This window comes from Leucoraja erinacea, unplaced genomic scaffold, assembly GCF_028641065.1.
Source record: "Leucoraja erinacea ecotype New England unplaced genomic scaffold, Leri_hhj_1 Leri_77S, whole genome shotgun sequence".
Lineage (NCBI taxonomy): Eukaryota > Metazoa > Chordata > Chondrichthyes > Rajiformes > Rajidae > Leucoraja > Leucoraja erinaceus.
The window spans coordinates 401,045-428,929 of NW_026576707.1; the positions used below are offsets into that span (position 1 = coordinate 401,045).

Below are 27,885 nucleotides of genomic sequence, written 5' to 3' on the forward strand. Positions count from 1 at the left end.
AGTTGGTGGACACTTTAAGGCAGAGATAGATAGATTCTTGATTAGTACAGGTGTCAAGGGTTATGGGGAGAAGGCAGAATGGGGTTAGGAGAGAGGTAGATGAGCCACGATTGAATGGTGGAATAGACTTGATGGGCTGAATGGCCTAATTCTACATTTATGACAATATGCTGAGTTAGTCCAGCATTTTGTGTTGATCTTCGAACTCTATCCTCGTTCCTTCTGGGGAGAGGGCATATCCCCGGGGTCTTTACATTGATCTCTGACCTACATACAGGTGGGAAATCGAGTTGTTTGTCCAGAACAGTTGAGGCACACACCAGAAAGTCCAGATCAAGTCTCTCTTTATATACAATCCCTCAAACCAGCTCTCATTTGCCATTACTTCATATCAAATATCAGCATAAAATTCCATTCTGTGCAAATATCACTTTTATGACAGGTTTCAAATTCTTCCACACTCTCTTCCTTAATCTTTTTTTTTAACATAAATCTTTGGCAAATCTTTCTCCTTTAAAGAATTTAAATGAGTCCAAGTGCTTTACTAGGTTTAGTATAAAGTGAACTAATAAAATATTCTCTGGGTTCATTAGTTCCGTACTGTTTTCATACACAAAAGTCTTAATATTTTCTGCGATGTTAGAAAAAAGCAGTAGCCCATGTCTGCCATTTCCAATCCAGTGTGGAATCCAACACAGGAAACAAACAGCTCAAATGGACAGAATCACAGTGCCCTCCATAATGTTTGGGACAAAGTCCCATCATTGCCTCTGTACTCCACAATTTGAGATTTGTAATTGAAAACAAAAATCACATGTGGTTAAAGTGCACATTGTCAGATTTTAATAAAGGCCATTTTTATGCATTTTGGTTTCACCGTGTAGAAATTACAGCAGTGTTTATACATAGTCCCCCCATTCCTCCCATAAAATCATGGGAGACCCCTTCCACCCCTGCAACGGACTGTTCCAGCTGCTACTGTCAGGCAAATGCCTCCGTTGCCATGCTGTGAGCACGGAGAGGTTGAGAAGGAGTTTCTTCCCAGAGGCCATTCGGACTGTAAACTCCTGTCTCATCAGGGACTAACTTTACTGAGCCTTTTTCCTTCCGCCCACAATATTTAATATGTAAAATATGTGATTCTGTTTGTAGTTTATTTGGTTGTTTGTTTGTTTGTCTTTTTGCACAAAGTCCGCGAGCATTGCCACTTTTCATTTCACTGCACATCTCGTATGTGTATGTGACGAATAAACTTGACTTGACTTTCACGGCACCATAATGTTTGGGACACATGGCTTCACAGGCGTTTGTAATTGCTCAGGTGTGTTTAATTGCCTCCTTAATGCAGGTATAAGAGAGCTCTCAGCACCTAGTCTTTCCTCCAGTCTTTCCATCACATTTGAAAACTTTTATTGCTGTTTATCAACACGAGGACCAAAGTCGTGCCAATGAAAGTCAAAGAAGCCATTATGAGACTGAGAAACAAGAATAAAACTGTTAACTGAGACATCAGCCAAACCTTAGGCTTACCAAAATCAACTGTTTGGAACATCATTAAGAAGAGAGCACTGGTGAGCTTACTGATCACAAAGGGACTGGCAGACCAAGGAAGACCTCCACAGCTGATAACAGAAGAATTCCCCCCATAATAAAGAAAAATCCCCAAACACCTGTCCGACAGATCAGAAACACACTTTGGGAGTTAGGTGTGGATTTGTCCACAGAAGACTTCATGAACAGAAATACAGAGGCTACACTGCAAGGTGCAAACCACTGATTAGCCACAAAAAAAGGATGGCCAGGTTAGTTTGCCAAGAAGTACTTAAAAGAGCAACCACAATTCTAGAAAAAGGTCTTGTGGACAGATGAGACGAAGATTAACTTATATCAGAGTGATGGCAAGAGTAAAGTATGGAGGAGAGAAGGAACTGCCCAGATCCAAAGCATACCACCTCATCTGTGAAACACGGTGGTGGGGGTGTTATGGCCTGGGCATGTATGGCTGCTGAAGGTACTGGCTCACTTATCTTCATTGATGATACAACTGCTGATGGTAGTAGCATAATGAATTCTGAAGTGTATAGACACATTCTATCTGCTCAAGTTCAAACAAATGCCTCACAACTCATTGGCCGCCGGTTCATTCTACAACAAGACAATGATCCCAAACATACTGCTAAAGCAACAAAGGAGTTTTTCAAAGCTAAAAAATGGTCAATTCTTGAGTGGCCAAGTCAATCACCCGATCTGAACCCAATTGAGCTTGCCTTTTATATGCTTAAGAGAAAACTGATTGGGGCGAGCCCCCAAAACAAGCATGAGCTAAAGATGGCTGCAATACAGGCCTTGCAACGCATCACCAGAGAAGACACCCAGCAACTGGTGATGTCCATGAATCACAGACTTCAAGCAGTCATTGCATGCAAAGGATATGCAACAAAATACTAAACATGACAACTTTCATTTACTTGACATTGCTGTGTCCCAAACATTATGGTGCCCTGAAATGGGGGAAACTGTGTATAAACACTGCTGTAATTTCTACATGGTGCAACCAAAATGTATAAAAATGGCCTTTATTAAAACCCGACAATGTGCGCTTTAACCACATGTGATTTTTTCTATTACAAATCTCAAAATTGTGGAGTACAGAGGCAAATAAATAAATGACGGGTCTTTGTCCCAAACATTATGGAGGGCGCTGTATGGACCCTACAATACTGTCAATGCCTGCTGTAAACAAGCCACGTATGAAAGATGTATAGCAAAGAACTGCAGATGCTGGTTTAAATCAAAGATGGACACAAAATGCTGGAGGTACTCAGTGGGACATGCAACTTTGGGTCTCGACCCGAAACGTCACCCATTCCTTCCCTCCATAAATGCTACCCGTCCTGCTGAGTTACTCCAGCATTTTGTGTCTACGCATATGCAAGAGGCAGATAAGTGCACAAACAGGGACACAAGGGCAGTAGCTTTCGCATTGTAAATGGCAAATAAAATCTCATTGAAATAATGAACAACTTGCTCCCAATCTGTAGCTGATCAACAGGGCTCCAAGCTGCCCCTGCACACAGCATGGTGCAAGCAGGGCGGTGCGAAGATCTCTGGGGATATGATACGAGTCTAGTTCCTGATTCTCGACACACTCAACTCCACGCCGGATCGAGGATCACACGCTGACAGAAGCTGCCAGCAAGCCCCTCATGTTGAGCTTCCATTCAGCTGCTCCGCTGGTGAGTGCTGGCATTCCAGGGTCCACAATAAATGAGTTGAAGAGAGTTCACACCGCGCAGGTTAGAGGGGGAAAATCAGAATGAAGACAGTGCGATGCTCCGTCCATGACATCCTGTGATCCCCGCCCCAGGACGCAGACCCTTCCACGCTCCAACCCGGAACTGGGGACGGTGGAGAGAGCAGGGGGCCGGACAAGGATCAAGTGCTGGTGAAACCTCAGCAATAAATAAGGTGGCAGTGGTGCAGCGGGTAGAGCTGCTGCCTCGCAGCGGCAGAGACCCGGGTTCCACCCTGACCTCGGGTTCTGTCCGTGTGGAGTTTGCACGTTCCCCCTGTGACCATTTGGGGTTCCCCCGGATTCCCCCCGCCCCCGCCCCCACATCCCAAAGACACTTGGTTGGTGAATTAGAGTCGCAAGGAACGGAAAAAAGGCTCTTCGGCCCAACTGACCAAGATGCCGCATCTGATCTAGTCCCATTTGTCCCATAACGCGCTGAACTCTTCCTATCCATGTACCTTTCCAGCGTGTTTTAAAGGAGGTTATAGTACCTGCCTCAACTACCTCCTCTGGCAGCTCGATCCATACACCCACCACTGTCTGAATGGAAAAAGCTACGTCACAAGTTCCTATAGCATCTCTCCCATCTTGAGTTTAGGAGGATGAGAGGTTTTCTTATTGAAACATATAAGATTGTTAAGGGTTTGGACACGCTAGAGGCAGGAAACATGTTCCCGATGTTGGGGGAGTCCAGAACCAGGGGTCACAGTTTAAGAATAAGGGGTAGGCCATTTAGAACGGAGACGAGGAAACGACTTTTTCCACACAGAGTGTTGTGAGTCTGTGGAATTCTCTGCCTCAGAGGGCGGTGGAGGCCGGTTCTCTGGATACTTTCAAGAGAGAGCTAGATAGGGCTCTTAAAGATGGCGGAGTCAGGGGATATGGGGAGAAGGCAGGAACGGGGTACTGATTGGGGATGATCAGCCATGATTACATTGAATGGTGGTGCTGGCTTGAAGGGCCAAGTGGCCTACTCCCACACCTGTTGTCGATCTGATCTTAAACCTATCACTTGACCTCTGTAAATGACCCTGAGTGTGTAGGTGAGTGGTAAAACCTGGAGGTGCTGAGGGAAATGTGGGGATCAGTGTAGGGGGGTAACGGACTGGATGGGCCAAGGCAGTACACCTAGAACAAGTACAGGAACAGGCCCTTCAGCCCATCAGGTCTTTGCCCAACACAGTACCAATCCCTCCATGCCCGGCATGTACATGTATCAGTCTAAATGCCTCTCAAAATAGTTCAGAAGAAGGGACCCTGCTGAACTAACGTGATAACTATGTAAACATATCTCAGCAGGAAAACTATTACACAGGGCAGATGAAGTGGTCCTTGATCAAGCCAAATCTGGTCAAGAGGTCCCAAGGAATTTACGGCACGTGAATAATTTGAAACAACTTTGAAAATAATTGTAGTTATGAGTTTTCAGTGGATTTCAAAGGAGGGATATGTCAAGTGACTAATTTCACCGACCATTTATTGCTCTCTGGGGGAGGGGTGGATTTCTGTTAAGCTGCCCAGAGTAGGGGAATCGAGTACCAGAGGACATAGGTTTAAGGTGAAGGGGAAAATATTTAATAGGAATCTCACGGTAACTTTTTCCACACAAAGGGTGGTGGGTGTATGGAACAAGCTGCCAGAGGAGGTAGTTGAGGCTGGGACTATCGCAACATTTAAGAAACAGTTAGACAGGTGCATGGATAGGACAGGTTTGGAGGGATATGGACAAAACGCAGGCAGGTGGGACTAGTGTAGATGGGACATGTTGGCCGGTGTGAGCGTGTTGGGCCGAAGGGCCTATTTCCACGCTGTATCACTCTATGACTAACTCTTTGAATGCTTGCAGTTTCTCAGCAGAACAGGTGCAGTGGCGGATGTATCGTGACCCCTTTATGTGTGTGTAGGTGTTGGTGGGAGGGACAGGGTGCTGTGTATTGCAGAAAGAATAAAAGGACAAAACTTTAGAAAGGAAATGAGGAGGAATTTCTTTAGTCAGAGGGTGGTGAATCTGTGGAATTCATTGCCACAGACGGCTGTGGAGGCCAAGTCAGTGGGTATTTTTAAGGCGGAAATTATCAGATTCTTGATTAGTATGGGTGTCAGGGGTTATGGGGAGAAGGCAGGAGAATGGGGTTAGGAGGGAGAGATAGATCAACCATGATTGAATGGCGGAGTAGACTTGATGGGCCGAATGGCCCAATTCTGTTCTTAGAATGTATGAAAGGGCAGGTCGTCCCGACATCCACAGGATGGTTCTGGTTGACCACCACCTTTAGGGGAATCTCCCACCACTCAAGAACAGGCGTAGGATTTGAATCCTGGCATAGTGGGAATACAAGAGGTGTCACCTTGCCTCTCAGCGGCCACAGCCCGCCATTAACCCGCCCTCTCACTCATCAACAAACTCAGACAACGCGTGAAGCTTCCTAGACAATCTTCACCAACCAAGGAGTAGGGTGGTCACTGTTTCCACTTTGAAGGAAATTACCTGAAATTCTGGTTGTCTACTGGCAATTTTAGGGAAATTAACTAATTTCGGGAAATTTCCCGCCCCGGTGAGCCGTCCTCAACTGCGCATGTGCGACGTGCCGCCCCAACCACCAACGCCAAGGGTCCAAACAGGCCCGTGGGATGATTTGCAGGAAAAAAGTATGTGCCTGTATATTTACGGCCCTGCTCAGTTGGGGGACGCCCATCAGCGTCACAATTGCAAATGGCGGCGGTGACGCGGTGGGGACGCCGACTCCCCGCACGGGCGCTATGAGCCCGGTATCCGCGCGTGCGTAGTTGAGGCAGCAGTCGCACATGCGCAGTTGGAGAAGGCTCACCTGGCTGGGAAATACCATCAAATTCCAGGTAATGTGGAATTCTATTCCAGGTAATTTTTTTTGAGGAGTGGAAGCACTGAGGGTGGTATCAATAGACCAGCTGGATAGACCCACTGGCAACTGCAGATGCCGGAACCTTGTGAAAAAGACAAAGTGCTGGAGGAACTCGCCGGGTCAGGCGGCATCTGTGGAGGTTTCGGGACTGGACCCTCTGTCTCGATCCGAAACGTCGCCTGTCCGTTCCCACCGCAGATGCCGCCAAACCCGCCGAGTTCCTCCAGCACTTGGTGTGTTCCTTCCTCTGGACTTCTCCCGCCATCGTCCTGGAGACTCGAGGTGCCCGAAAATAAACAACGATTAAAAATAAAACTCTTATAAACAAAAAAAAAAGTACAGGTTGTGGCGGGGACCATTCGCCGGGGGGGGGGAGATTTGTGAGGAAGTTAAAACCCTCGACATTTGCCGGCACCTGTAACCGGGGTCCGGGGTTCAGACCTGCTCCTGTTGACAGGGAGAAGGTGGTTGGATCACCCATGATGGAATTGACAAGAGTAGACTGGATGGGCCGAATGGCCTAATTATGCTCCTGGAACTTGTTGAAGGACAGGTGGCCACTCGCCACATCCACAGGGGAGTTCTGGTTGACCTTGGGGGAAGGGAGCAGCGGAGTGGATTAGAGGCAGCAATGGAGACAAGGAAGCGAGGTGGTGCATGGTGAAGGGCTGTATTTTCCTGCGGTGGCTACAGGGTGGAGCGAGGGGCGGACGGCGGCCCCACTACTCGGCGTTGGAGATGACCTTTGTCCGCAGCGGGTAGCTGTCCTTACTGCCCTTCCTGCGGTTGACCGAGCTGCGTTCCTGGTCGAACTTCCGCTGCAGCCGGTGCGCCATCTTGCGGTCTTCCTCCTCCTGCTGCTGCGACTGGGCCACGTTGTTGAGCGAGGCGGGGCTGAGGCGGATGCGTTTGTCGGGCCCGGTCGCCGTGGCGGTGGTGGTGGGGACGGCTGCGGCATGCTTGGTCTTGCGGTGCCTCTTGCGGCTGTTTCGCGACTGGGGCGAGGGGCATGCGTTCTTGCGGCCCCTCCTCTTGCCGCCGCGGCCCAGCGACTGCCGCTCGCTGTCCGGGCACGTGCCGCTCCCGTTCTCCTTCGGCGGGCTGGCCCCGGCGCTGCACTCTGCCGCTTCGCACTCCTCCTCTGCCGCCGAGTCCGGGACCTCGGCAAAGTCCGAGCAGTCCATGGGGCCGGCGGAGGCGCGCGAGAGGGGCCGGGAACGGCAGGCGCCGGTGGTCGGATCGCACTCGGGCACCGGACGCCCCGAACATTCCTCCCCCTCCAATGTGACGGTGCCCTTGGTCTCCATGTGCCGATCCACCAGGATCTGCCCCCATTTCTCCAGCAGCTGCGGGCTGACTTCGTAGGTGGTGGCCGCCTTGTGCAGGGGGCTGAGCAAGTTCCTGGGTGTGGACCTGATGATGCGTGGTGACAGCAGCTTGCCGTCTGCCAGCTTCTTGGGGGGCGTGCAGGGCGAGCACATGATGGGCTTGAAGTGGTTCAGCTCCTCCGAGATGCTGTCGTTGCTGTCGGGGCTGGTCGACCGCTCAATCTTGCTCCGGTCCAACGGTACCCCGTCCGGCAGCACCCGCTTGTCCACTGTCAGGTCCGGAGCTGAGTTGGGCCGGCTGTTCTCAGAGGACGACAGGATGTTGGGGGTGTTGGTGCCGAGGGTGGTCACAGGGACCTGGGGGGGGGGGGGGGGGGGGGGCTGGGGGGGGGGGGGGGGAGGGGGGAGAGAGAGGGAGGAAGGGGAGAGAGAGAGAGAGGAGAGAGAGAGAGAGGGAGAGAGGGAGAGAGAGATAAAGTGAGGTCTGGCCACAACTAGCTTCAGATATAACTTGTTTGTGAAGGAACTGCAGATGTTGGCTTATAGGCACAAAATGCTGAAGTAACTCAGCGGGTCAGGCAGCATCTCTGGAAAGACAGAATGGTGACGTTTTGGGTTGAGATCGTGTGGAGTGTGTGCGTGGCTAGCGTGTGTGTGGTGATCATGTATGTGTGGTGAGCGTTAGTATGGTGAGCGTGTGTGTGGCGAGTGTGTGCGTACAGTGAGCGTGTGCAGGGCGAGCATGTGCGTACAGTGAGCATGTGTGTGTGTGGCGAGTGTGAGTGTGGTGAGCGTGGCGAGTGTGTGCGTACAGTGAGCGTGTGTGTGGCGAGTGTGTGTGTGGCGTGGCGAGCGTGTGTGGCGTACAGTGAGCGTGTGTGTACAGTGAGCGTGTGTGCGTACAGTGAGCGTGTGTGTGGCGAGCGTGAGTGTGGTGAGCGTGGCGAGTGTGTGCGTACAGTGAGCGTGTGCGTACAGTGAGCGAGTGTGTGTGTGTGTGGCGAGCGTGAGTGTGTGGTGAGCGTGTGCGCGAGTGTGTGCGTACAGTGAGCGTGGTGTGTGTGGCGAGTGTGTGTGGAGGAGCGTGAGCGTGTGTGTGTGTGTGGCAGTGAGCGTGTGCGTACAGTGAGTGTGTGTGCGTACAGTGAGCGTGTGTGTGGCGAGTGTGTGTGTGGCGAGCGTGTGTGTGGCGAGTGTGTGCGTAGGTGTGTGTGGCGAGCGTGTGTGTGGCGAGTGTGTGTGTGGCGAGTGTGTGTGCGTACAGTGAGCAGTGTGTGTGTGGCGAGCGTGTGTGTGTGTGGCGAGCGTGTGTGTACAGTGAGCGTGTGCGTACAGTGAGCGTGTGCGTGTGCGTACAGTGAGCGTGTGTGTGGCGAGTGTGTGTGGCGAGCGTGTGTGTGGCGAGCGTGTGCGTACAGTGAGCGTGTGTGTGGCGCGAGTGTGTGTGTGGCGAGCGTGTGTGTGTGGCGAGCGTGTGTGTACAGTGAGCTGTGTGTGTGTGGCGAGTGTGTGCGTGGCGAGCGTGTGTGTACAGTGAGCGTGTGCGTGGCGAGTGTGTGCGTACAGTGTGAGTGTGTGCATGTGCGTGGCGAGCGTGTGCGTACAGTGAGCGCGTGTGTGTGTGTGCGAGAGTGTGTGTGTGGCGAGTGTGCGTACGTGAGCGTACAGTGTGTGTGTGTGTGCGGCGAGCGTGTGAGTGTGTGTGTGAGTGTGTGTGTGGGAGTGTGCGTGCGCGAGTGTGTGTGCGTGCGAGTGTGTGCAGGTGTGTGTGCGCGAGTGTGTGCGTGACAGTGCGCGTGTGTGTGGGAGTGAGCGTGTGTGTGGCGAGTGTGTGCGTACAGTGAGTGAGTGTGTGTGTGAGCGTGTGTGCGTGTGTGTGTGGCGAGTGTGTGCGTACAGTGAGCGTGTGCGTACAGTGAGCGTGTGTGTGTGAGCGTGTGTGTGTGTGCGTACAGTGAGTGTGTGTACAGTGAGCGTGTGTGTGTGTGCGTACAGTGAGCGTGTGTGTGTGCGAGTGTGTGCGTGTGTGTGTCAGTGTGAGAGAGTGTGTGAGAGTGTGTGTGTGTGAGTGTGTGTGACAGAGTGTGTATGATAGTGTGCGTGAGCGTGTGTGTGTGGCGAGTGGGTGGCGTGTGCGTGTGTGGTGAGCGCGTGTGTGTAGCGAGTGTGTGTGCGTACAGTGCGTGGCGTGTGTGTGTGGCGAGTGTGTGCGTACAGTGAGCGTGTGCGTGGCGAGCGAGTGGTGTGTGTGTGGCGAGTGTGTGCGTACAGTGAGCGTGTGTGTGTGGCGTGTGTGTGTGCGTACAGTGTGTGCGTGTGTGTGTGGCGAGTGTGTGCGTGGCGAGTGTGTGCGTACAGTGAGCGTGTGTGTGGCGAGTGTGTGCGTACAGTGAGCGTGTGTGTGGCGAGTGTGTGTGTGCGTACAGTGAGCGTGTGTGTGGCGAGGGTGTGTGTGTGTGGTGGGAGTGTGTGCGTACAGTGAGCGTGTGTGGCGAGTGTGTGCGTACAGTGAGAGTGCGTGTGTGTAGCGACAGTGTGTGCGTACAGTGCGAGTGAGCGTGTGTGTGTGTGGCGCGAGCGTGGTGTGTGTGGCGAGTGTGTGTGCGTACAGTGAGCGTGTGTGTGTGTGCGTGCGAGGTGTGTGCGTGGTGAGTGTGTGCGTGCGTACAGTGAGCGTGTGCGTGGCGAGTGTGTGCGTACAGTGAGTGAGCGTGTGTGTGTGGCGAGTGTGTGCGTACAGTGAGAGTGAGCGTGTGTGTGGCGAGTGTGTGTGCGTACAGTGAGCGTGTGTGTGTGTGGCGAGTGTGTGTGCGTGGCGAGTGTGTGCGTGGCGAGTGTGTGTGTACAGTGAGCGTGAGTGTGTGTGGGCGAGTGTGTGCATACAGTGAGCTTGTGTGTAGCGAGTGTGTGCGTGCGTACAGTGAGCGTGTGTGTGGCGAGTGTGTGGCGTACAGTGAGCGTGTGTGTGTGTGGCGAGTGTGTGTGTACAGTGAGCGTGTGTGTGGCGAGTGTGTGCGTACAGTGAGCTTGTGTGTGGCGAGTGTGTGCGTACAGTGAGCGTGTGTGTGGCGAGTGTGTGCGTGGCGAGTGTGTGCGTACAGTGAGCGTGTGTGCGTGGTGTGTGAGTGTGTGCGTACAGTGAGCGTGTGTGTGGCGCGTGTGTGCGTGGCGAGTGTGTGCGTACAGTGAGTACAGTGAGTGTGTGTGGCGAGTGTGTGTGCGTGTGCGTATAGTGAGCGTGTGTGGCGAGTGTGTGCGTGCGTACAGTGAGCGTGTGTGTGTACAGTGTGCGTGTGTGCGTGAGCGTGTGTGTGTGGCGTGAGCGTGTGTGCGAGCGGGGTGTGTGAGCATGTGTGTACAGTGAGAGCGTGTGTGTGGCGTGCGCGTGTGCGTACAGTGAGCGTGTGTGTGTGGCGTGTGTGTGCGTACAGTGAGAGTGTGTGTGTGTGGCGAGTGTGTGCGTACAGTGAGCGTGTGTGTGGCGAGTGTGTGTGTGCGTACAGTGAGCGAGTGTGTGTGGCGAGTGTGTGCGTACAGTGAGCGTGTGCGTGGCGAGTGTGTGTGCGTACAGTGAGCGTGTGCGTGGCGAGTGTGTGCGTACAGTGAGCGTTGTGTGTGGCGAGTGTGTGCGGGCGTGGGGCGTGTGTGTGGAGTGTGTGTGTGTGTGGGGAGTGTGTGGGTGGGGGGAGTGTGTGCGTATAGTGAGTGTGTGCGTAGAGTGAGTGTGTGTGTGGCGAGCGTGTGCGTGGCGAGTGTGTGCGTACAGTGAGCGTGTGTGTGGCGAGTGTGTGTGTGTGTGTGTGTGTGAGTGTGTGTGTGTGCGCAGTGAGAGTGTGTGCGTACAGTGCGTGTGCGTGTGCGTGGCGTGTGTGGCAAGAGTGTGTGCGTACAGTGAGCGTGTGCGTGGCGAGTGTGTGCGTACAGTGAGCGTGTGTGTGGCGAGTGTGTGCGTACAGTGAGCGTGTGTGTAGCGAGCGTGTGCGTGGCGAGTGTGTGCGTACAGTGAGCGTGTGCGTGGCGAGTGTGTGAGTACAGTGAGCATGTGTGTGGCGAGTGTGTGCGTACAGTGAGCGTGTGTGTGGCGAGCGGGGTTACCTTGGTGGCGCTGTCACTGCAGCCCGCTGCCCTGCGGCTCTGGCTGTTTTCCATGGGGGTGCTTGTGCTGCGGGTCTCCTCCGAGCTGCCACCCAGCGCCCTGCAACACAAGGACGGCAGAGTGGGGGTGAGGACAGAAGCTGGGTCACCTTGACCCCCTGTGATCATGCCCTGTAACACAGCAGCTGCACCCCCACTTCCTTCAGTGACAGCCCATCATCTCTCTTAGAACAGTGAGGATATTTGGTAAAAGAGATACAGAGTGCTGGAGTAACTTAGCGGGTCAGGCAGCATCTGTGTAGAACATGGATAGGTGACGTTTCACAGAGTGCTGGAGTAACTCAGCGGGTCAGGCAACATCTGTGTAGAACATGGATAGGTGACGTTTCAGGTCAGGGCCCGTCTTTAGACTGAGTGTGGGGGTAGTGAGAGGAAGAAGACCGTTCGCCAGACAGTTGGAACAGAGGCCAGGAATAAGAACAGTAGGCGTGAGACAGGTTTGAACAGTTGGAGATTGTGGAGTCAGAAATGTCGCCAGTTCCTTCTCTCCATAGATGCTGCCTCACCCGCCGAGTTTCTCCAGCATTTCGCGTCTACCTTCGGTGGACTGAAGGGCCTGTCTCCATGCTGCATCTCTAAACCAAAAAAATAAAACTATACCAGAGACCGGGGAGGATGGAGCTGGCGAAGAAGACGGGCATGAGGGGCGAGGAGCAAGGCCGGAGGGAGAGGGTCTGGCCCACCCCACGGCGCCCTCGAGGTCAGATGCAGGAGGTGCCCCTGGGGAGAGGAGAGTGACTGACGTGAGTGAGGAGAGTTCACTGGTCGATCCACACGTCCAAGGAAGGCGACGGCTGGAGGCCCTGCAGCAGCCTGGGGCTCGCTTGGATCGGGCACCGCTCATGACACCTAGAGTGTGGACTGGACTGTGAAAAATGGTGGCACAACATGGCGCTTGCTGCATGTGAGATCAGTGAACTATTTAGGGCTAGATAGGGCCCTTCAAGATAGCGGAGTCAGGGGATATGGGGAGAAGGCAGGAACGGGGTACTGATTGGGGATGATCAGCCATGATCACATTGAATGATGGTGCTGGCTCGAAGGGCTGAATGGCCTACCTCCTACTCGCAAGGGATCAGGGTGACCCAGCTTCTGTCCACACCCCCATCCTGCCCTTTGCACTCTGTGCACTTTGCTATTCGGGGATGTGTATGGGTGTGACAATACTCTACTGGACTGGATTGGACTGAGTCAGCATGGATTTACGAAGGGGAAATCAAGCTCGACTAATTTACTGGAATGTTTTGAAGATGTAACTAGGAAAACGGACACGGGAGAGCCAGTGGATGTAGTGTAACTGGACTTTCAGAAAGCATTTGATAAGGTCCTACATAGGAGATTAGTGGGGGTGGAGTGCTGACATGGATAGAAAATTGGTTGGCAGACAGGAAACAGAGAGTGGGGATTAACGGGTCCCTTTCAGAATGGCAGGCAGTGACTAGTAGGGTACCGCAAGGCTCGTGGCTGGGACCGCAGCTATTTACAATATATATTAATGATTTTGATGAAGGGATTAAATGTAACATTAGCAAATTTGCAGATGACACAAAGCCGGGTGGCAGTGTGAACTGTGAGGAGAATGCTATGACAGGGTGACTTGGACAGGTTGGGGGAGTGGGCAGATGCATGGCAGATGACATTTAATGTGGAGTAATGTGAGGTTATCCACTTTGGTAGCAAAAACAGGAAGGCAGATTATTATCTAAATGCTGTCAAGCGGGATCTGGGGGTCTATGAAAGTAAGCATGCAGGTACAGCAGGCAGTGAAGAAAGCGAATGGCATGTTGGCCTTCATAACAAGAGGAATCGAGTATAGGAGCAAAGAGGTCCTTCTGCAGTTGGACAGAGCCCTAGTGAGAACACACCTGGAGTATTGTGTGCAGTTTTCGTCCCCTAATTTGAGGAAGGACATTCTTGCTATTGAGGGAGTGCAGCGTAGATTTACAAGGTTAATTCCCGGGATGGCGGGACTGTCATATGCTGAGAGAATGAAGCAACTGAGCTTGTACACTCTGGAGTTTAGATGGATGAGAGGGGATCTTATTGAAACATATAAGATTGTTAAGGGTTTGGACACGCTGGAGGCAGGAAACATATTCCCGATGTTGGGGGAGTCCAGAGCCAGGGGCCAGTTTAAGAATAAGGAGTACGCCATTTAGAACGGAGATGAGGAAACACTTTTTCTCACAAAGAGTTGTGAGTGTGTGGAATTCTCTGCCTCAGAGGTGGAGGCAGGTTCTCTGGATGCTTTCAAGAGAGAGCTGGAGAAGGCTCTTAAAGATAGCGGAGTCAGGGGATATAGGGAAATGGCAGGAACGGGGTACTGATTGGGGATGATCAGCCATGATCACATTGAATGGCGGTGCTGGCTCGAAGGGCCTACTCTTGCACCTATTGTTTATTGTCTATGGTTTGTAAAATAATTTCAATAATTTGCACTTTGCGCACGTTCATCAGTTATAGGAGCAGAATGAGTCCATTAGGCCCATCATGTCTACTTTGCCATTCATTCATGGCTGATCTATCTTTCCCCTCTCATCCCCCATTCTCCTGCCTTCTCCCCATAACCCGACGCCTGTACCAATCAAGAATCTATCTGTCTCTGCCTTAACAATACCCAATGAGGGCCTCCACAGCCATCTGTGGCAATGAATTCCACAGATTCTTGATCAGTACGGGTGTCAGGGTTTACGGGGAGAAGGCAGGAGAATGGGGATGGGAACGAGTGATAGATCAGCCATGATTGAATAGACGATGAGCCGAATGACCTAATTCTGCTCCTTTCACTTATGACCACTCTCTTAATAAAGAAATTCCACCCCATCTCCTTCCTAAATGCACGTGACCATACAAGCACCATCAGTGCACTGGGCCGAGAGCGTTGTGTACCTCGAGAAGCGGCTGGTACCATTGGTGTTCAGTTTGCCGTTGGCCATTATCCCCCGCTGCCTCGACGCCACTCGTTTCACCGGCTCCTCGTTCTCCGAGTCAGACATGTTGTCGGCGTTCTGTAGGAGGAGCACACCTTGAATATTTCTCCACGACCAACAGACAGCTAACAGGCAACTGAACCATCCCCACCACAACCAGAGAGCAGTGCTGAACTACACTCTACTTGAATGACTGAGTGAATCAGTTTATTGGCCAAGTATGTACACATACAAGGAATTTGCCTTGGTGCTCCGCTCGCAAATGACAACATAACATACAGTAAACAATTAAGAATGACACATAAAACATTACACATTAATCATTCATCTTTGGAGACCCTCGGACTATCTTTGATCGGACTTTGTGTGTAGGAAAGAACTGCATATGGTGGTTTAAAATCGAAGGTTTAGTCTGAAGAAGGGTCTCGACCCGAAACGTCGCCTATTTCCTTCGCTCCATAAATGCTGCCTCACCCGCTGAGTTTCTCCAGCATTTTTATCTACCTTCACCAGAGACCACACCGACCAACAATCACCCCGTCTCACTAAATCTATCCTGCACACCAAGGACAATTTACAATTTACAGAAGCCAATTAACCTACAAACCTGCAGAATGTGAGAGAAAACCCACGCAGGTTCACGGGGAGAAAGTACAAATTCCGTACAGAAAGCACCCGTGGTCAGGATCGAACCAGGGAGTGTGATGCGGTGATGCATTAACTCTACCACTGCGCCACCTTGCCTCCCTCTCCTGGGGCCAACAAACAAAGAGTCGCAATGTTCCAGCGTCATCTCAGCAGCGGTTCCTCTCTCTGGTTCAGACCCTTCTAAACCTTCTCTACACTCAGGGGCGGAAATTCTGGGGGGGGGCATGGAGGACAAGTAGCCCCCATGCTTTGAGAGGTGAGGGAAAATCCCCCCCCATGTTTTGTAATCCGGACTTTATCAGACACCCTCTCAGGGCTGAATCAGCCCGTTCGCGGGGCCTTTCAGCGCCCGACGCAGCTTAAAATCAAACTGCCGCATCGAGGCGATCGAGGCTCCCGATGTTGAAGCCCCCGCGGGCCGATTCAAGCCCCACGATTCAGGGCGGACGAAGCTGCTGTTGCTGGTGTTCGGAGTCGGTCACCAACCAGGTCAACTCCCGATGTTACCGTCCACAGGGCCCACGACCGAAGCCTCGCGTGTGTGCGGGCGCATGCGCGCATGCAGCAGCCAAGAAATTGTGTCCCCCACATGTTTTGACAGCGATTTCCGTGCCTGCTCGTTCCAGCATAATGGCATATGTCCTGTAGCAGGGTGACCAGACAACCGGACACAATGCTGCAAGAGCAGCCTCAATAAGTTTATGTTTCCATAAGCTCGTGTACAACTAATGTAACATCCTAACTTCTATTCTCAATCCCCTGACAGATGATGGCCAGTGTGCCAAAAGCCTTCTTCGCCACCCTGTATACCTGTGAACTTTATATCTGTACTCCTCGATCCCTCTGCTCTACAACACTCTCCAGGCCCCTGCCATTTACTGTGATAGTTCTGCCCTAGTTTGATTTCCAATATTGCTACTACTCATACTTATCTGTATTAAAACTACATTTGCCATTCTTTGGCCCAATCCCAGTTGATCGGGATCTTTTGGTAATTCTTGATAGTCATCTTCACTGTCACACGAAGATAAGACATAAAATGCAGGAGTAACTCAGCGGGTCAGGCAGCATTGTAAAGGAATGGGCAACGTTTCGGGTCAGAACCCCAAGTCAGAAGAAGGGATCTGACCCAAAAATTATCTATCCATGTTGTCCAGAGATGCTGCCTGAACCGCTGAGTTACTCCAGCACTCTCTGAAACGTCACCTATCCATGTTCCCCACAGATGCTGCCTGACCCGCTGAGTTACTCCAGCACTCTGTGAAACGTCACCTATCCATGTTCCCCACAGATGCTGCCTGACCCACTGAGTTACTCCAGCACTCTGTGAAACGTCACCCATCCATGTTCTCCACAGATGCTGCCTGACCCGCTGAGTTACTCCAGCACTCTGTGAAACGTCACCTATCCATGTTCTCCACAGATGCTGCCTGACCCGCTGAGTTACTCCAGCACACTGTGAAATGTCACCTATCCATGTTCTCCACAGATGCTGCCTGACCCGCTGAGTTACTCCAGCACTCTGTGAAACGTCACCTATCCATGTTCTCCACAGATGCTGCCTGACCCGCTGAGTTACTCCAGCAATGTGTCTATCTTTGGTATAAACCAGCATCTGCACATCTTCACTGTTCATGATCCCATGTACTTTAGTGTCACCTGCAGACTTGCTGGACATTGACATCTTACCCCTGCACCACCTCATAGTTTGGATCGCATGCAAAACAAAGCTTTTCACTGTACCTCGGTACACGTAACAATAATAAATGTTTTATGTTAAGTTCTATAGTGTTGTGTTTATCTTATTTGTGTGCTGCATGGTAACTCAAATTCCACTGCACTAATTGGTGCATGTGACAATAAGTGAAACTTAAACCCACAAGTTTCCAAAGATGTGCGGGTTTGTAGGTTCATGGATTCTCTGTAAATTGACCCTCGTGTGTCGGGAGTGGATGAGAAAGTGGGATAACATCGAACTAGTGTGAACGGGTGATGTCTGAGAAAGGGTCCCGACCTGAAACATCTCCAGAGATGTTGCCAGACCTAGTGAGTTACTCCAGCATTTTGAGTCTACGATTGATGGTCGGAGTATATTGGTGGGCCGAAGAGCCTGTTTCTGTGCTGTATCTCTAAACGAAGCAGTCATGGAAAGGTGAAGGCGAGCTGGACTCACAAATTCACGACTGCGTTTCCTGGGCAGCTGCTCCGCCATGGCCGGCTTCTTCCTGTCCGTCTGCTGCTTGTCCTGCTCCCCCTCCGCCAGGATGATCTGGATTATCTCCGCCCTGGCCGCCTCCTCATCTTCCTTCAAGCTCTCCTCTGCCTCGTACTGGAGACACAAAACGTGCAAGGCTCAGCCTTTAGAGATACAGCTGGGTAACAGGCCATTCAGCCCACTGGATCCGTGCCGACCAGCGATCACCCCGCACACTAGTGCTCTGTAAACCCAAAGTTCACCTCTGCCTCGTGCTGGAGATTCAAGACGATCGCGCCTCAGCCTTTAGATACAGCGGGGTAACAGGCCTTTCAGCCCACTGGGTCTGTGCCGCCTAGCGATCACTCCATACAATAGCACTTTCCTACACACTAGGGACAATTTACATATTAACACTCATTACTCTATAATCTATGAGATTAGTTAAGAAGAGACCTTGTTCGGCACAAACATTGTAAGCCAAAAGGTCTATTCCTGTGCTGTATCGTTTCATGTTTAGAGCTACATCGTGGAAACAGGCACTTCGGCCCACCGTCCATGCCGACCAGCGATCCCTGTACACTCGCACTATCCTATAAACACTAGGGATAATTTACAATTTTACTGAAGCCAATCAACCTACAAAGACGAGAAAATATACGAGAAAATCCGAGCACCCGGAGAAAACCCATGCGATCACAGGGAGAATGAACAAACTCCATACAGGCAGCACCCGAGGTCAGGATCGATCCCGGTCGCCGGGGCTCTCCCTCCTCTATCCCCGCACTCCCTCCCTTCTCCTTTATCCGTGCTCTCCTGCCTCCTCTTTTCCCAGACAGCTCCGCGTCGCACAATCGTCACCTTGAACCCCTGCACCCTGAGAGTTTCATGTGAAAAGCTCCAAGGACAATGTAGAGATTTTAGATTTAGAGATACAGCAGGTTAACAGGCCCTTCAGCCCACTGGGTCTGTGCTGCCCAGCGATCGCTCCATACACTTACACTTTCCCCACACAGCCCGAGTTAAGGCTGACCATCGCTCACCCGTTCACACTAGTCCAATGTTATCCCACTCTCTCATCCACTCCCTACATCCCAGGGGCAATATACAGAGGGTCAATTAACCTTCAAGCCCGCACGTATTTGGGACGTGCGAGGAAAACGGAGCATCCGGAGGAATCCCATGCGGTCACAGGGAGAAGGTACAAACTCCGAACAGACAGCACCTGATATCAGAATGAAGAGGACATGGCCAGGACTCAAGGACATGAACTGTAGGCAAAGGTTGGGCAGGTTAGGACGTTTTTCCTTAGAGCACAGGAGGCTGAGAGGTGGTGTATACAATCATGAGGGGAATAGCTAGAGTGAATACCCTTTTCCTAGGTGAAGGAATCAAGGAGCAGCGGATACAGGTTTAAGGTGAGAGGGGAAAGATTTAATAGGAACTCAAGGCACAACGTTTCTCACTCAGAGGGTGGTGGGTGTGTGGAACAAGCTGCCAGAGGAGGTTGAGGCAGGGACTAATAACAACATGTAAAGGACACAGACAGGTACATGGATATAAAACGATTAGAGGGATGGGTTTAGAGGGACTGCAGATGCTAGCTTAGAATAAAGATAGACACAAAATGCTGGAGTAACTCAGTGGGACAGGCAGCATCCAGACAGAAGGAATGGGTGACGTTTCGGCATAAAGTCACCCATCCCTTCTCTCTAGAGATGCTGCCTGTCCCGCTGAGTTACTCCAGCATTTTGTGTCTGTCAAGCGTTCAGAGGGATATGGGAAAAATGTGCACAGATGGGACTAGCATAGATGTGGCAGCTTGTTCGGCAGGACAGGATGGGCTGAAGGGCCCGTTTGTGTGCTGTGTGACTCTACGGTTTATATAATGAATCATGGCTCCTCAGGATATTTCAGTTCTCACGATAACGGGCAACATTTCGCCATCTCTCTGATGGTTTCCTTGCACCTGCGATTAATGATTGACCCGTAGTATCAGTAGTTGAGGTTAATCTACAATGTACATTCCAGACAAATCCGTGATAGCTCACGAACCCGTGACTACACCATCAGGAAGGACAAGTGTTGATAGGTTCTACACGCAGAATTAGGCCATTCAGTCCATCAAGTTTACTCCGCCATTCAATCATGGCTGATCTATCTCACCCCTTTTCTCCTGCTTTCTCCCCATAACCCGACACCCGTAGTAATCAAGAATCCATCAATCTCCGTCTTAAAAATAGTTTTGGCATCTCCAACAATTTAACTTCTACCTCACATAATTTCCTGACTTGGAAAGTATTGTGGATCCTTCATCGTCACTGGGGCTAAAATCTAAAACTCCATCCCGAGAAGAATCGGTTAGGTAAACGCAGAGTAGGGGAATCAATAGACAATAGGTGCAGGAGTAGGCCATTCAGCCCTTCGAGCCAGCACCGCCATTCACTGTGATCATGACTGATCATCCACAATCAGTACCCTGTTACTGCTTTCCCCCCACATCCCTTGATTCCCAAGAACCAGAGGACATGGGTTTAAGGTGAAATATTGAATAGGAACCTGAGGAGTAACATTGTTTTTTACACAGAATGGAACGAGCTGCCAGAGGAGGTAGTTGAGGCAGGAACTACTGCAATGTCTAAGAAACATTTAAACAGGTACATGGAGAGGATAAGTTTTGAGGGATACAGGCCACAGGCAGGAAGCTGGTACTAGTATAGATGGGGCATGTTTGTGGGCATGGGCAAGTTAAGCCTAAAGGCCTGTTTCCATGCTGTATAACAATTTTCAATGTTACCAAAGCCAATTAACCTACAAATCTGCACGCCTTTGGAGTGTGGGAGGAAACCGGAGCACCCGGAGAAAACCCACGTGGTCACAGGAAAAACGTGCAAACTCAGTCCAGACAGCATCCGTGGTCAGGGCCAAACCTGGGTCTCTGGCTCTGTGACGCAGCAACTCTACCGCTGCGCCACTGTTCCGCAGCTGAAGATATGTCCCGACCCAAATCCTCATCTGTCCATTCCTCATAGGAAAGAGAATGCTCACAGGGTAGAGGATTAAAGACAGGAGGGCCCAAGCTTAAGGCAAGAAGGGAGATATTTAAGAGGGACCTTCACTCAGTGAATGTCTGGAATGAGCTGCCAGAGGAAGCTATATAATTTCGACATTCAGAAGACAGGCAGATAAGGATAGGAAGGGTTTAGAGGGATATGGGCCAAATGCTGGCAAATGGGACTAAAGTGGTCGGTATGGACAACAGACAATAGGTGCAGGAGTAGGGCTTCGAGCCAGCACTGCCATTCAATGTGACCATGGCTGATCATCCCCAATCAGTGCCCCGTTCCTGCTTTCTCCCCATATCCCCTGACTCCGCTATTTTTAAGAGCCCCATCTAGCTCTCTCGTGAAAATATCCAGAGAACTGGCCTCCGCCACCCTCTTAGGCAGAGAATTCCACACACTCACAACTCTCTGTGTGAAAAATTGTTTCCACATCTCCGTTCTAAATGGCTTACCCCTTATTCTTAAACAGTGGCTCCTGGTTCTGGACTCCCCCAACATTGGGAACATGTTTCCTGCCTCTAGCGTGTCCAAACCCTTAATAATCTTATATGTTTCAATGAGATGCCCTCTCATCCTTCTAAACTCCAGAGTGTACAAGCCCAGCCGCTCCATTCTCTCAGCATATGACAGTCCCGCCATCCTGGGAATTAACCTTGTGAACCTACGCTGCAACCCCTCAATAGCAAGAATGTCCTTCCTCAAATTAGGGGACCAAAACTGCACACTATACTCCAGGTGTGGTCTCACTAGGGCCCTATAAGGGAATAACATTTACTGCAAGGTAAAGCCAGTAAAGTACCCTACACAACTGCAGAAGGACCTCTTTGCTCCTATACTCAACAAGATGGGATGAAGGGCCTGTTTCTATGCTTATACAGCATTATAATTGAGTGGCTTCATTCAGTGTTTCCTCTCCGGGATTTGAATGTGTCCCTGAACCATTGAGTAGACTATTGGGTAAACACTCTAACCATATAACTGCTACACTGCTGCGTTCTACAGTCAGAACAAGAGGGGAGAAAGTGCATTTGGAGGCGGAATTTAATCTGAGTTTTCTCTGCTCCTCACTTCAATAACAGGAACACAGAATGCTGGAGTAACTCAGCGGGACAGGCATAATCTCTGGAGAGAAGGAATGGGTAGCGTTTCGGGTCGAGACCCATCTCCAGACCAACCCCAAAACGTCACCCATTCCTTCTCTCCACAGATGCTGCCTGTCCCGCTGAGTTACTCCAGCATTTTGTGTCTATCTTCGGTGTAAACCAGCATCTGCAGTTCCTTCTACATAAATAACAGGGACTGTTTGTTCCCACCAAGGTGGTGTCAGCACAGCTCGTAACAGTGCAACTGATTCAGGGTCACCAGCCCTGGGGACGACTGGCTCCCACTCAACTGTTCTCTAAACAGACAACGTAACCAAGACTGCTGTTCCCTGAACAGGCAGCCTAACGGGGAGTGTTGTTCACAAGCTCATGCCATAGGAGCAGAATTAGGCCATTCAGCCCATCAAGTCTACTCCGCCATTCAATCATGGCTGTTCTATCTCTCCCTCTCAACCCCATTCTCCTACCTTCTCACCACAACCCCGACACCCATACTAATCACAAATCTATCAATCTCACCCTTAAAAATATACATGGACTTGGCCTCCACAGCCATTTGTGGCAATGAATTCCACAGATTAGACAACAGACAATAGGTGCAGGATTAGGCCATTCGGCCCTTCGAGCCAGCACCGCCATTCAATATGATCATCCCCAATCAGTACCCCGTTCCTGCCTTCTCCCCATATCCCCGGACTCCGCTATTTTTAAGAGCCCTATCTAGCTCTCTCTTGAAAGTATCCTAAGAACCGGCCTCCACCGCCCTCTCAGGCAGAGAATTCCAGACTCACAACTCTGTGAGGAAAAAGTCTTTCCTCGTCTCCGTTCTAAATGGCTTACCCCTTATTCTTAAACTGTGGCCCCTGGTTCTGGACTCCCCCAACATCGGGAACATGTTTCCTGCCTCTAGAGTGTCCAATCCCTAAATAAACTTATATGTTTCAATAAGATCCCCTCTCATTATTCTAAACTCCAGAGTCTACAAGCCCAGCCGCTCCATTCTCTCAGCATATTACAGATTCTCCACCGTCTGGCTTAAGAAACCCCTCCTTAACTCCTTCCTAAAGGTACGTCCTTTTATTCTGAGGTTGTGGCCACTGGTTCTCTATTGTTCCCTAAACAGAGGCAGTAACGGGGTGCATCATTCCCAGTGGCGTTAGTGGTAACCGGGAACATCATACCTGCCGGAGTTGGTTCTCAAACTCCTCACGGACGTCTCCTGCTTTGCTCAACACCAGGGGAGCACGGAACACGAGCTCTGCAAGGAGGCGAGAAGGCAAACTTACAACCACGCTCGTTAGCAACAGGCTCAGGAAACGAGCCACGATGATCACAGGATAATGTGTAGGAAGGAATTTCAGATGCTACTTTTAAACTGAAGACAGACACAAAAACTTGGAGCAAGTCAGCGGGTCAGGCAGCATCTCTGGATAGAAAAAATGGGTAACGTCACCCACTCCTTCTCTCCAGAGGTACTGCCTGTCCCGCTGAGTTACTCCAGCATTTTGCGTCTATCTTCGGTGCAAACCAGCATCTGCAGTTCCTTCCTGCACGAAAAGGAATAGGTGACGTTACAGGACCCGCTGAATGATTCCAGCTTTTTGCGTATATCTTTGATCACAGAATAATGCTGCACAAGAGATGTCGCCACATTTCAGCACCATCGGAATAGCAGGCTCTGTCGGAAGGCCGAACGTGCCCAGGGGCTTCGACCATCTGCTAGGTCCGGCAGAGAGGCTTCGCCGGACAGCCAAAATTTGGTGACTCCTCACAAGTTATAGGAGTAAAATTAGGCCCTTTGGCCCATGGTGTCTACTCCGACATACAATCATGGCATCATAGGAATCTTTGCTTCCTAATCTAATTTGTTTAGGAATCCCATTTTCTTGCCTTCTCCACAGATCCCACAACACCCGTTCTAATCAAGAATTTGTCTCTCTCTGCCTTAAAAATATCCACTCTTGGCCTCCACAGCCCTCTGTGACAACGAGTTCCACAGATTAACTACCCTCTGACTAAAGAAGTTCCTCCTCACCTCCTTTCTAAAAGAGCTTCCTTTAATTTCGAGACTGTGACCTCTCCCACCAGCGGAAACATCCTCTCCACATTCACTCTATCTATGCCTTTCATTATTCTGTAAGTTTCAATGAGGTCCCCCCCTCAACCTTCTAAACTGCAGTGAGTACAGGCCCAGTGCAGTCAAACGCTCATCATATGTTAAGCCATTCATTCCTGGAATCATTCTTGTAAACCTCCTCTGGACCCTCTCCAGAGCCAGCACATGCTTCCTCAGATATGGGGCCCAAATTTCCTCAGACGCAGAACTGCCTGAAAGCTCGTCGTGCGTGGAATACCGGGATGGAGTCACTGGAGACTGGGTGTGGAGAGCAAGGGCCGGTTGCAGTAGGCGCCCCCGGAATTGACATCAGTCTGAAGAAGGTAGACAAAAATGCTGGAGAAACTCAGCGGGTGAGGCAGCATTTATGGGGCGAAGGAATAGGCGGCATTTCGGTTCGAGACCCTTCTTCAGACTGATGTGGGAGTGGGGGGGGGGGGGTGCGGGAAGAAGAAAGGAAGAGGCGGAGACAGTGGGCTGTGGGAGAGCTGGGAAGGGGAGGGAGAAAGCAGGGACTATCTGAAATCGGAGAAGTCAATGTTCATACCGCTGGGGTGTAAACTACCAAAGCAAAGTATGAGGTGCTGCTCCTCCAATTTGCGGTGGGACTCACTCTGGCCATGGAGGAGGCCCAGGACAGAAAGGCCGGTTTCGGAATGGGAGAGGGAGTTGAAGTGCTGAGCCACCGGGAGATCAGGTTGGTTAATGCGAACTGTGTGGTGTTGGGCGAAGCGATCGCCAAGCCTGCGCTTGGTCTCACCGATGTAGAGCAGCTGACACCTAGAGCAGCGGATGCAATAGATGAGATTGGAGGAGGTGCAGGTGAACCACTGCCTCACCTGGGTCCTTGGATGGAGTCAAGGGGGGAGGTAAAGCGACAAGTGTAGCATTTCCTGCGGTTGCAAGGGAAAGTACCAGGGAAGGGGGTGGTTTGGGTGGGAAGGGACAAATTGACCAGGGAGTTACGGAAGGAGCGGTCTCAGCGGAAAGCCGAAAGGGGAGGAGATGGGAAGGTTTGGACAGTGGTGGGATCCCATTGGATGTGGCAAAAATGTCGGAGGATTATCTGTTGTATGTGACGGTTGGTGGGGTGGAAGGTGAGGACAAGGGGGACTCTGTCCTTGTTACGAGTGGGGGGGGGATGGGGAGTTCTACGCGATATAGAGGAGATCCTGGTGAGAACCTCATCTATAGTCGAAGAGGGGGACCCGTTCTCAAAGAATGAGGACATCTCCGATGCCCTGGTTTGGAACACCTCATCCTGGGTGCAGACGGAGGAATTGGGAGGAGGGGATAGAGTCCTTACAGGAAGCAGGGTGGGAAGAAGTGTAGTCCAGATAGCCATGGGAGTCAGTGGGTTTATAGTGGATGCCGGTCAGTGGTCTGTTACCTACAATGGAGACAGTGATGTCTAGAAACGGTAGGGAGATGTCGGAAATGGTCCAGGTGAATTTGAGTGCCGGATGGAAGTTAGTGGTGAAATGGATGAAGTCAGTGAGTTCTACATGGGTGCAGGAGGTAGCACCACTTTCTCACAGAGAATTGTGAGTCTGTGGAATTCTCTGCCTCAGTGGGTGGTGGAGGCCGGTTCGCTGGATACTCAAAGGCCTGAACTACAGGGAGAGGTTGGGCAGGCTAGGACTTTATTCCTTGGAGTGCAGGAGTCTGAGGGGTGATCTTATAGAGTTGTATAAAATACAGAGGTTGAAGGCGAGAGGGAAAAGATTTAAAGGGAAATTGAGGGGCAACCTTTTCAAACAGAGGGTGGTGGGAATATGGAATATTTGGACAGGTGTGAGGGTTTGTAAGTTAACTGGTCTCTGGATATAGAGGTGTGTGTAGGGAGTGGATGAGAAAGGGGGATGACATAGGACAAGTGTAAAGGGGGGAACGGATGGTGGGTGTGGGCTCAGTGGGCTGAAGGATCTGTTTCTATGCGTTATCTGTAAGCTAAACTAAATGCAACAAGGCATCTTGGTCAATAGACAATAGGTGCAGGAGTAGGCCATTCAGCCCTTCGAGCCAGCACCGCCATTGAATGTGATCATGGCAGATCATCTACAATCAGTACCCCGTTCCTGCCTTCTCCCCATAACCTTTATCTTTAAGAGCGCTATCCAGCTCTCTTGAAAGTATCCAGAGAACTGGCCTCCACCGCCCTCGGAGGCAGAGAATTCCACAGACTCACAACTCTCTGTGAGAAGTGTTTCCTCGTCTCCATTCTAAATGGCTTACCCCTTAAACAGTGGCCCCTGGTTCTGGACTCCCCCAACATCAGGAACATGTTTCCTGCCTCTAGTGTGTCCAAGCCCTTAATAATCTTATATGTGGTTGGTATAGACAGGTTGAGCCAAAGGGCTGTACAAGTCTCTTTAAGCAGACTAAACAGTGCTGGATACATGCCTAGGCATGTTCTGTTTGCGAAAACTCACAAACTCAGACCAGGAACAAGTATTTTCCACTTGGGATACTTTTACTCTAATCATTGACAATTACTGCACTAGATTTAAACTGGCTAATTTCTATTTTAGAAAATCAATTGAATCCCTGGGCATCGGTTAAGTGTTCGAATCACGACCCTGCACGCTGTGAGGAGTTTGCACGTTCTCCTTGTGACTCTCTGGGATTCCTCCTAGCCTCCTGGTCATTAGGTTAATTGGCCGCGTCAATGCTCGCTGATGCATTTTCGTGGTGGGTGAAAAGTAAGTCTTAATGGTCTTGCACAGCACAGGAACAGGCCCTTCAGCACACAATATCTGTGCTGAACATGATGCCAAGATCTCTTCTCATCTAATCTCTATAGATTACAGCGTAATACGTGGGTGGGTGATGGGGAAAGAATGCTAATGGGGCAGCTGTGATACTGGCTTTTTGGGGCTAAATGATCTACGTGGAAAGCAAATATGAAATAAGAATTGCAAAACCGTCAACTAGTTCCGTATTCACCTTCCACCCCGCGCACGTTAAACTTGCCGTTCACACCATATCACCGGGACTTCCGCCACGCTTTGTGGGGGTGAGGGGGGAAGGGAGAATGAAGAGAGGGGGAGGGAGAGTGGGGGAAATGAGTAAAGGTGAGGGGGGGGGGGGATGGGGAGGGGTGGTTGGGGGAATGTAGTTGGGGTTGGTTGTGAGAGGGGATGGAGAATGGTGGGGACAGAGAGGGGCAGATGACTGCGGAGGTGGGGGGTGAGGGAGAAATGGAGTGGAGGGGGAATCTAGAGAGGGGAGTGCGGAGGGAATTGAGGGGGAGGGGAGTGAGGAAGGAATGGAGAGGAGGAAGTATGGGTGAGGGGAGAGTTAGTAAGGGTTAGGAGAGGGGGGAGAGGGAGTGTGGAAGAAATGTAGAGGGGGTGAGGGAATGGAGAGGGAAGGAGGGAGATGAAGTGAGTGGGGGGAGGTAATGAGTGAGTGAGGGGGGGGGGGGGAGTGAGTGATGGGGGAGTGAGTGAGGGGGGGAGGAAGTGAGTGAGGGGGGAGTGAGTGAGGGGAGACCCGGCCTCTGCCCCCGCCCGCCCCGCCCCGCTCACCGGGCTCGGCCTCCTGCTGCCGCCGCGGGTCCCGCTGCTTCCTCCGGCGGCCCGGCTGCCAGAGGGTCGCGACGGCGGAGCGGCGGCAGAGCGGGCAGGCGAGGCCGAGGCCTAAGCCCAGGCCGGCGTCGGGCGCGGCGCGGCTCAGGCTGAGGGGCCGGCAGCGGCCGCAGAGCGGGGACCCGGGGGGCCCGCAGTCCCCGGCCTGGGTCTGGGCCTGAGCCTGGGCCTCGGGTCGCGCTGTCGCCGCCGCCGCTGCCGCCCGCGCCTGCGCGCCCGCGCCGGGCCCGCGCCCGCTCCCGCTCCACGCCGCCATCTTGTGACACCTCGGGAGTCGGGAGCGCGCGCAGGCGGCGGGCGGGGGGCGCGCACGGGGGGGGGGGGGGGGGGGGGGGGGGGGGGCAGCATGAGACCGTTCAGCCCATCAAGTCTAACCCCCCGCCATTCAATCAAGGCTGATCTGGGGTGGGGTGAATCTGTGGAGAATGGGGTGTGGAGAGGGAGTGAGAGGGGGTGAGAGTGAAGGAGGGGAGAGGGAGGGTGAGAGGGAGGAGGGTAGAGGAGTGAGGGGAGGAGGAGTGAGGGGAGGGAGGGGTGAGGGGGGGAGGAGATGAGATGAGGGGGAGGCTGTGAGGGGAG

General features: G+C 51.6%; 1 protein-coding gene across 1 annotated transcript; it reads right to left on the reverse strand.

Annotated features, from left to right (window-relative positions):
• Positions 1 to 414: 414 nt before the first annotated feature.
• Positions 415 to 27,562, reverse strand: rnf169 (ring finger protein 169). The gene is made up of 6 exons (XM_055631480.1): positions 27,247 to 27,562; positions 22,782 to 22,858; positions 17,412 to 17,567; positions 14,550 to 14,668; positions 11,601 to 11,700; positions 415 to 7,862 (listed from the first exon to the last, which is right to left on the reverse strand). Exons 1-6 carry the CDS (start codon positions 27,560 to 27,562, stop codon positions 6,900 to 6,902), a joined length of 1,731 nt encoding a protein of 576 aa, XP_055487455.1. The 3' UTR covers positions 415 to 6,899.
• Between the last annotated feature and the right edge of the window lie 323 nt (positions 27,563 to 27,885).